Here is a 10,741-nt window from a genome sequence, read left to right as displayed (position 1 = left end):
CTGTTTCTATCCCTTGATTCCCCTTCTCCAGTGTGCCTTCCTGCTTTATGGCTTTCATAGAAACTGGGTTCCAGTTTCTCCAGTTCCTTTTTCTCTTTCTGAACAGGATGGAAGTTTTTCCTATCCTCAATACGGAAGTAAAATGTAAAGGGATCCTCATTTCCATCGTGTCATCTCAAATCTTTGCCTGTTTCTGTGATACACAATTCAGTGGCTTGAAAGAAAGAAAGGAATCATTTAAGAAATACCATTCCCAATCTTCAAATGTTTCACTGCCATAGACAGCAGCACAACAGTGCACTGGCTTTTGTGAAGACCTATTTATAGGCAACAGAAAAGTCATATACAATGAAAAAAAAGTAAAGAAAATCAGACTTGGGTAAACAGTTCACACTGAGATCCACAGTTGTTGTCAATTTTAAAGATTCATCTTGTGATTTAAATTCTGAAATTTTCAGTCAGTTCAACACAAAACGAAGATGTTCAAGGGCATCTCCAGTGAGGATGAAGACCATGGCAACACTGTGAGTTACTCATGCATGGGTGAACTTCAAACATCCATAAACATTTTCACCTTTCAACTGAGTGTTTGGAACAGACTCTCAGTTGCCAACCTTAATCTCAGCAAATACAGAAGTGTATACACATGAAAAGCTGCATTTGCAGATACCAGTATCTTCCTGTGTACACACTAAACATATTATAATGCTTGTCTTACACATAAGCAGTAGGACTTTCATTTGCAAAGAACTTTCATCGTAACATAAGCAAGAATAATGTATAAAAACATTTCCTCCACTTGTTAAGTAGATCCTTCAATTAATGTGCTTCAATCAATGAACGCTTCACTTAAGGGGTATATTGTTCTTAAAATTTAGTAGATGGTTCTGTTGTTGACAGTAAAAAAACGTTTCAGGAGCTGTGAATACAGAGGTTGGAGGTTAGCTTTTGAAAAAGCATATTGCAGAATACATGTTATGTTAGGCAGATCCTACATTTTTGCAGTAGAAGTTCTTTCTTCCTTAAGCTTATTCAAAGAAGAAAATAATTATGGAAAACTAAAGCAGAAAATGTTAAAAGCCACACATTGTATAAAACTCACATGCTCACTAAAGCAATAAAATAACTAGATTGTTTTTTTAAAGAATAGCTGCTTCTGGAAGGAAGGTTCAGGGAGCAAGGTGGCAGACAGTTCAAATATATTTCCAGGAGTTGAAGCAAATTATATACATGATCACTTACAGCTAACCCACTCCTATACAATTTTTGCAAATACATTTCTAGGGCATATTTGCATTACACTAAAATAAAACCACTTTGTCATTTATGCATTTATGTTTCAAAATAAGTACTCATTTGAAAATAAAATTATATATAATTCTAAATCATATGCACGGCATTTTCTAAAATTTTAACAATTCTGATTTTTTAGACATCTTTCATAGTATCCTAACAAATATTTTAATTAAGTGAAGACAAATTTAAAAGCAACTCATATGGGAGTTCACAGAACACACTACACAAAAGAAATCAAACTTCTACATCCATTATATTAATTCAGCACACACATGCTACAGACGTTCTAGTACAATATTTGTTCAGGTATACAGCACAACCAAAGCCTCTGAACACTACTTTCTTCTGCTGTGTTGGCCTTCCAGTCACTGAGTAAGTCTTTAGGTAAAGTAGCAATGCGTAAATTACCTAGTTTTACTGTACCTGAATGCCTAAGACCAAGCCAAGTGTCTACCAATACTGATTAACAGGATTTGTAATTTTAAGATCAAACTGTTGTATATTTTATCTTCATTATGGCGTTTTTGTTAAAACCACAAGGCACTGAGGACCCAGCGTGGGTGCATCAACTCTGTGACAACTCTGCCACTGAAGATACTGCTAATCACAAGTGAAGGCAATCGCAAAGCAATCCAAATAACTTCCTAGGGGACACCATCAACGATCAAACAAATTTGTAGTAACTCTTTATAAAAGAACTCACTGGGCAACATTTTCCACTTACCTTTGTTTGAGGTCAGAACTTCAGCTGGAGTCTGACTTCCAGCAAAGCTACACAGGTGGACGTAGGCACCAGCTGGGGATCCGAAGCGCAGTTTCCAGCACGTGACCATGGCAGTAAAGATCGAGGTGAGTACCTGCTATTTCAGGCCTGCAGCACCAGCCTTTCTGGACAGATACACCTTGGAGAGGTCTACACAGTCGAGCTGCAAGTAGACCCCACTTTTGTGATTCACCACTACACCTTTGCCAGCAGCTTCAGCTTTTGTGACACACTCAGGGACCCTTCCTCTAGCCCCACTTGTTCCCCAGACCCTGCTATAGCAACGGTTTGATCCCAAACCATGAGGCCATTCCTGGTGCCAGGAAAGACACAAGCAGCTGCTGAAGCAGTCTGTGCCCATCACATCAACCTCTCCAGCCTGCGCCAAGGGAAAGGGGCAGGCAGATGGGAATCTCCTACGGCACAGCACGGTCTGGTCTGTGGGCTCTTGTCTGGGTTATACTGGCAGGTCTAACACCGGGTGGGCTGAACTCAGGCAGGAGGACCAAAGACATGCAAAAAAAACCCTTTAAGCAACACAGAAACATTACACATTTTACTCGCTCTGCTTAATACCTCCATCAAAGCTACAACTACAAAAAAAAAAATTATACTTGAAGGTTTACACCCGATATAAGTTGTCTTGTCAAGCTCTAGCAATCTTCTATGGTAAGACAGTGCAGTACACTGCAGAACCTTAGGATCTAGCTCTGGAGCGCTTCCAGCTCTTGGGAAAGGGAAGTATGGTCATCAAAAAGACAAGAACCAAAACATTTGTTGAATAAAAGATGTACTGATTTTTTCCTATGCAGTGTGCTGGCTATCTTTTTTCTCTCTCCTTTTTTTTTTTTCTTTTCTTTTACCTGGGATGACAGGTGCAGGGTAAGGAAGGGCATGAACAGGGTGATGAGTAGGAGTACAAAAAAGCAAAAGTGGGAAAGGGACCATCACCTACTTGATGGTGATCCACAGCAGGACTCTGGTGACCACAGAATGGCTACAGCTCAGGAGGACGACAGGCAGGTAAGAAAAATTGCCTTTGTGCAGGTCCCAACAAACATATGAGTCGTAATATTCATTCCCTTCACTTACTTGGACCTCGCTTCCCCTGTAACAAATGTGTCTCACCCCTGAGGTGAATACTTTCGTTGGTACAGATTTCCTTCATCATCTCTCGTTGGAAACTGGCAGGCTAAGAGATGTTTTCGTTATCACAGTTCATGAAGCGCCCAGAAATCAGATCTTTAAGGCAATCATTTGTGACTATGTAAAACCTTTAGACTGCATCCAGCTCTCCCACTTTGCTCACGCTACTGAAACGGCAGATTGCAGCGGAACAGATTTTGACTCCTACCAACAGAAGTAAGATCAAGTTGGCCCTAAAAATACGTTGCAGGGAACACAAGAAACTACGCAGGAAAGATAATGTATTTGAGAACATTTTTAATAAATAATGTGACAAAAATTACTTTTCTGATTATTGGATCCTCAGTATGCAAAATTATGGCTAAAATATGAGGTTTCTTACATGAACATAATGAAAACATTAATCACATGGATTGTTCCTTTAGTACTGCACACCCTTTCTATGGAACCTTTCTTCAAAAATTAGCTAAATGAAAAATTTCAGTCCTCGGTAAACACCAAAACACTTTTTTTTTTTCTTCTTTTTTTTTTTTTTTTTTTTCATTGGGGCTAGACCTGATAGCTGTCAATAAACAAACACACATTTTTCCATTAGCACCAATGACAAAGAAATTTTATAATTACAAAAAGGATCATAAATTCTACAGACAGAGGACATCATTTGGCAAATTCAATGCAACTAATGCCTCTATTTCAGCTTTAATGATAATCCAATGTTCAGAGAGGCCACAGCAAAATTGGTAATTTTCTGTAAGTCCAGGAAAAGTGAGAAGTGTTTTGATTACGGCCCACATTTACGTTTGTTACTTTACCATCTGTCATCATTCAAATATTCCAAATACAAACATAGAGCATTAACAAAAAGATGAAAAATATCCCAAACAAATGCTTAACATTTTCAATAAGACAAAAAAAAAGGTTAATAGTTACAATGGTTTACAAACAAAGTTTAGTGATTGTGCTTTTAAAACCAAAAAAAAAAAAAAAAAAAAAAAGATAAGCAGTGCATTACAAAAAAAATTAACCGCCAAGATCAAACAAAATTTCTTTAAGTGGCACTTCTTTAAAGTTAATTGACACAAGTAGAGGTCTGAGATTTGGGCCAGTAACAGTTAATGATATTACCCAATCATTATTAAAAATGTCCATTGATTTTTTTGCTTATTTTCATCAGCACTGTTGAAGCTGAAAATCAGAAGAAGTTTCAGATAAACTTGCTCATGCCACGATTAGGCAAATAGCAATCACATTGGCTTACCTCCTGCCTATCCCAAAGGGCATTTTTAATAAGAATGTACTTAATGATGAAAATGGAAAGACAAATCAAAGTACCACAGGGGATTTAAAATGAGTACATATTTACAATAAGAGCCACCTCATCCCAAATTAATTTTACTTGCATTTGTAAAACTGTATCATCTGCAAAAGGTTAGCAAAAGACTGGCAGAAAACAAGACACACAGTCTGTATAGAAACTGCAAGACAGCATTTGCAATAACTGCAGGCTCTAGTGAAACCCTGGAATAAAACGTTCTGCACGATGCTCACTTTGGGGGTCTTTTTAATCAATGCTGTATTACTTGTATTACTTGCAACGTTCTCCATTGGGCTCACTGGTGTACTAGCAGTGTTCTAAGCACTGCCTTGCTGGGAAGAAACCTCGGGATCCCAGACTCTGGAATTCCCTTCTGTGCTAATCCTGAAGCAGCAGCTGACCCAAGTACCACGAAGAGCAGCTTACCTGCCTTCTCGGGCAGCGAAGGTGATGCCCTTAGCGTTACGGAATAGGCAAGGGCTGTTCCTAATAAGGAGGGTTTACAAAGAAAGAGTAAAATAAAAACTAGCATTCTGATGGCATGGAGAAAAATGAAAAATTGTACACTCTGATTGCACTGAACATTATTTCTGGCGTCAAACATCATCAGACTTGAGGCATCTTAAGTGATTTTTTTTTTCAGATTAGATTTTAAAAGCCTGTTACAGTACATGTCGTTGTCTTCAGCTTTCTGTTTCCTGTATTAAAAAAAAATTAAAAATTACATGTTAGATTTTATCATTTAAAATTTGTTTCACATATTTCTTAGAGAATTATTACCTTTTAAAAATAATTACTACTTTTAATTATGTGCAGCAACGTGACTGCATTTAGATACTCTTTCTACAATAAGGACTTAAACTGAATTAAAATCATTAGGCAGAAAAAAAAAGAAAAAGGTTCATGCCTTGAATCTAGAATGATAAACGTTCAAAAAATGTGAAAGGCAACGTCAAGGTGTTCTAAAATGCTCCAGTTTTTTATTTTCACTTTTGAATGAAACTGTAAATATAAATTGCACATTTAAATACCATATTTCTACAAGTTCTGTTCCACAGGCTTTAATGCGGTGACAGTTATAGTATGCTACATATTCCTTGAATTTTATGTTTTTGACACGTTCTTAAAGTTTCTCTTCCTGGATTGGGCATAATGTTGATAGACAGTGAAATGTACTGGTTTTCTTCTGAAGAGAAATATTCCTGATTCAAAAATGCTTTTTCTTGGCATTTGCCTAAGCACAGGAAATAATCTTAGTCTAGTCCTCTGCAGTAGTACAACCGCAGTTACCTCCATTTCTTCTTCTTCCTCTTCTCCTTGTTCATAAGCTCCCAGTACTTGCATTTCTGCAACATTCCTTCGGGCTATATTTGCTTGATCTGCTCTCTGTCTGCCTCCTGATCCTCTTGATGACATAGAGCTGGAGGAGCTGGGATCTCTAGGATTATTTGATGTTGGAAACGTTGGTCTAGAATATGGCAGGATGTCCTCTGTATAATTAAATATATACATTGTTATGTTTACAAGCCCAGAGATACTGTGATCCTAACATTTCTGCATGCAGGTGATTTATTTCACTTTTTATGATCCTCAGTAGGTTTCAAGTGATGCCTGACAGGAATATGAAATATACTGTTGCCATAATAGCATTATAGAAGCTTTCTCGATGAAATTTATAGTATTCACATGGTAACATTCACTACAGAAAAAACTAATTCATGATTACTGTCCACTTCATTTCAATTTATGATCCCTGCTCTATGTTCTACAGAAAAATTAAGTAAAAAACAACCCCTGGTAGTGTATTTTCAGTATGACTGAGTAGGAGGAAATGACAATATATGCACGATACTCACAAGGAGCTCATTCCACCTAAATATGAGGCCCTGCATTTCTCAGACTGAGTTTGAAACAAAATTAGTAGGTGTGTTTTAAAATGTCAGCACCGTCCTCTAAGGTAACCTTCTAATACTTTTTCTCTCTAGCAATCCAACATAAGCACCTCTTACTAATGTGCCCATTTAATGAACTTACTACCCAGTCACCCCTGATATTGACCCTGGACACCTGTGGGAAGAAAGGACCAGGCGTTTGTATAATCTGTGTTGAAAGTCTTAGTGAACACTTGGCAAATTCCATTAATCATGTTCCATTAATTACTAATCTTACCAACTTCCAAACACAAGAGATTACATTGATCAGGTCTGATTCACACAATGCCATGTCAGTTGGCATTTATAACTACTGTTTTACTGCTGCATCTTTCTGATTCTTTAAACGGGACCAGATATTATTCTGGCCTTTTTCTCTTTTACAAATGGGTAAAAATGGGCAAAGCACCAATTCTTTGGTAGAAAAGTTAAATCTCTGACTTACAGATCTACTATCTGACTTCACTCAGTTCCCGTATCAATTAGATTCTAATTAGATAGATTAAATATAACTACATTATAAACGTATGGTAGGGGCAAGGACACTCATCCTTACAACTCTGAAAGAATATTTCTGTTTGGGCTTCCTCAGCATTAGCTTTAATACGTGATGGGTATACAGAAGGCAAGACAGAAAATCTGTGCTTTTCTTTCCATTTTACCCTAATGAGAACCTGCAAGGTGCCCTATATTAGCACTGTATACAATAAATGGTGACAAGTCAGGAGGTCTAGTTTCACTCACACCGGCAGTGTGAGAGCCCTGAAAAGTGCTGCCCTGTTCCCTGTGGTCAACGCCCAACACTCCAGTAACCCAGAGCATGCAAAATAACCTTGAAGAAGATGAGTTTTTGCTGGCGTGCCTTCTCGTTTTGGTGCTTTATTTCCTCGCAGTTTCCCATCGTTTTGCTGATCCTGTGATTCTCTCCGCTCTCCTGAATTTGTTCGCACGTCTGAATGCTGTCTCCCATCCACCCCGTCCCTCCCCTTGTAGCTCGCTCCTTTCCTTTCTGCAGATCTGTCTGTCCTCGCTTCTATAGAAGCAAGTTTTGGCAACATGACCGGCCGCACCTCCAGCTGGGATTTGGACTGGGCAGTTGGTGATTTTATAGCTGGAGGTGGCACAGGAGGGGGTGGCAAGTCTAGAAAGTTGAAAAAGAATAAGAATTATGATGACATCACATGCTAGTGAAATTAAACAATAATATTTAACTTCAACTGAAGAAACAGATGCCCTGTTTACTTCTGGCGCTCACTCTGCCCTTCCCTCTCCATCACCAAAACTATTATGTTACTGTTACAACTGCTGATGGGTATTTTTACCAAAGCTTGAGCTTTAAAAACATAAAGTAATGACCTCTTTCTGACTTTTCAAATCACAGTATTTTCTTAACAATCATTACAAAAGCTGTAATAAACTTTAGACACTTGAATATTAACACATCGGTAACAGTTATCGACACAGAGTTAAATATATTAACATATCTTTGCTGATATTTATCCGTTTTGCTAAGTCCATTCAACAACACAGCAGCTTGTGCTATTGCATGTATTATTTATAATATATTATTATAATATCTATTTATAATTATTGCATTCCTCTTTCAACATAATAGGTTGATCTAACATAGATATCCCTGATGTCCAGAGGTATGTCATGAGATACAAAAAAAAAATCCACACATCGATGAAGTAGCAAGCTCTCAGGAAGAACAAAGAAGGAAAAAAAAGACACACAAGATTTTAGAATTTGTCTCCTCAAAGTAGCACAGCTTAAGGAGTTCTAAAATTGATTTTAAATAGTAATTATAAGGCACACATGTTTAATTAGTTATTTTTTTCTATTCCTGCATTAAGAATTAAAACCAGAATGTGTAAACTGTTCATCAGGATACAATAATGCTCTGTGGAATACAAAATGTGAAGGAAAAGCAGGGTAAAATCAAACAAGGAAGAGACAATACAAAAGCAGTTCACAACAAAGCTGTAGGAACAAATCATGCATATATGAGAACAACAGGTTAAAAAAAGAGATGTGAAAGACGTTTCTGAAGTTAATATTCTCAAGTGAGATTGCAAAAAAAAAAGATAGCGGCACTATTTAAAAAATGTAACTTCAGCATTTTATAATAGTGTGCATTCATTCTTTCTACTTCCACAAAAATCTTGGAGCAGCTGTGTTTTTCTAACACCATCCCTATATATACAGCTAATTCACAGTCTATTCAAGAGAATGTTCCATCTGAAAATTAACTAAATTGGGCCACGAATAAAGGTAGTACTCCTGAATAAGAAAAAAGCAGACATCTAACATATATGTATAATTTCAGATACAGCAGATGCCAGAGGTTTTTGAGAGGTTTCCCAGTGACACAAAGCACAAGTGACTTGGTACAGCTCTGTGGAAAGGTGTAGCACTGCAGAATTCAGCGCTCTACACAAGCTTAATGGGCACCACCCTCCATGTTCGGCTAGTGACGTAACTTGGATTTGCCCTTGACCTCTTTTAAATAAGACTGGAAATTTTATTGCTTGTCTGGACTGGGATGATGAGGAAGAAAGATGTCATAAAGGACATTTCCTAAGGCTGGACATAGTTCAGGTAAATGAGATCTGTAACATCATTCTTGCTGTGTTAATTCCACTGTCTTGGTATAAAGCACAAAAAGAGAGAGCAAAAAAGAAAAGAACACCCACAAAAAATCTAACAAAGCAACCAAGAAAACTTCTCCTTGTTCAAATATATGGCTTGAATAAGGGGCTAAATCTATTTCACAAAAAAACGCAGAAACTTCTTTATTTCTGTTCCTCTTAGCTAAGAACAGGTTGGACAACTGGCTTTATACTCCTTGCAATTTGTGTAGCGTAGTTTGTCTTTCAAAACTGAGCTGTTTGGGCAGCAGCAGTTTTAGGGAGCAGCTAAAGGTAAACAACTGAATACTGAGACATCATTCTAAGTTTCTACTTAACACTCACCATTCACCATTAAAAGATAAAGGTATCTTTTAAAGAAAAGCACTGTCATTTCCAAAACTTGAGAAGGTACAATGTAAATTAGCTACAGGCTTGGATATACTAAGTGGCTGAATCAAAATAATTTTATTTATAAAGTGGGAAATATTAGACTATAAAGTAGGAACAAAGGCAGATCTGTGGGCAATGGACCAGATTTTTTTTATCTGAGGAAACTAAACTGGTAAAACTGAGAGACAACTTCTGATTCACTAAGATGGGAAACACAACAGATTTGGTAAGAAAGCACAGAAGATTGTGCTCCTTTGTTACCCATAACTGTTTAAACGTGGTTTGCAGAGGTAACCTCTGTCCAGTCCATGACCTTAGCAATGAAACTGTAATTCCAGACATCAGAGGAGCATTCAGACCACCTCCTCTAAAAATGCTCCGGGAGCTGCAGCCACCAAAGAGCGAACCAAGCCACTTGCATGGTGCTGTCCAGCCCTGTAGATGCTTAAACCAAGCACCTGTGAGTTTGGATACTTGATCACATCCATAGCTGTGCGATCTTAAGTTTCAATACTTGCTCCAAAAAATGTCAGTCTGAAGAAGTACATAACCTCTTAGAATGCAAGAACTAAGTGAAAAATTGTGTGAAGACTGCCCAAGACCTTGGAGTTGCATGTGACATGTTCCTTGAAAGCCCAACGCTTCAGACCATGTCAGATCCAGACCAAAGTTTATCAAGCACAAGAACTGTTCTGCAGAAGCAAGGCTGAAGATGGTGATGGTTCCCACCTTTTGCAGAATACTTTTACTGATTATAAAACCTGGTCAAGATTTAGAAAATAAAACTTTGCATTAGCCTGCAGAGATTCAAACAGTATTTTACTTTCTGGGGAAAGCATCCTTCTCACAACATGTCTTCTCTCGGAAAAGGACATGCTGAATCAGAAGTGGATGAAGATACTCAAACTCAGAAGCATAGGTTACTGGAACCACAGCTGTTCACGCAGTATCTTGTGTCTCACATTCCCCACTCGCTGTCTCCATTAAGCTGCTGGAGGCCTGAATAAGCCCTTGTGATGAGGCTGGAGAGGAAAAGGGAGCGTAGGTACCTAACATCAGCTTTCCCGTCACCCTTGGAGCCAGGCTCCAACAGCTGCGGCACGGCAATGCGCTGGCTGCATACCAAAGGGAAGGAACAGCATCCTTCCTGTCGCCTATAAAATACAACTTGGAACAACCCACTTTATTCAAGAATTCTACCCAGCTACAGAGGACAACGAACAAAGTGGTGTTAAAGCTTGACTATGGAAAGGAAAGATGCATTGAT

The 10,741-nt window shown here is 38.1% G+C and overlaps 1 protein-coding gene across 7 annotated transcripts in view; it reads right to left on the bottom strand.

The window, feature by feature from the left end:
• Window positions 1–3,485: 3,485 nt before the first annotated feature.
• ROBO1 (roundabout guidance receptor 1) overlaps window positions 3,486–10,741 on the bottom strand; it is a 650,768-nt gene continuing 643,512 nt past the window's right edge. For all 7 annotated transcript variants that reach the window (XM_055801229.1, XM_055801233.1, XM_055801235.1 and 4 more), the window contains 3 exons: window positions 7,284–7,592; window positions 5,811–6,010; window positions 3,486–5,218 (listed from right to left, as the gene is read on the bottom strand). In XM_055801229.1, the coding sequence (XP_055657204.1) occupies window positions 5,204–5,218; window positions 5,811–6,010; window positions 7,284–7,592 (524 nt within the window). In that variant the 3' untranslated portion in view covers window positions 3,486–5,203. The remainder of the gene's footprint in view (window positions 5,219–5,810; window positions 6,011–7,283; window positions 7,593–10,741) is intronic.

This window comes from Falco peregrinus, chromosome 4 (assembly GCF_023634155.1).
Source record: "Falco peregrinus isolate bFalPer1 chromosome 4, bFalPer1.pri, whole genome shotgun sequence".
Classification (NCBI taxonomy): Eukaryota; Metazoa; Chordata; class Aves; order Falconiformes; family Falconidae; genus Falco; species Falco peregrinus.
The sequence above is the reverse complement of the archived record's forward strand: the minus strand, read 5'-3'. Positions and strand labels throughout refer to the sequence as shown.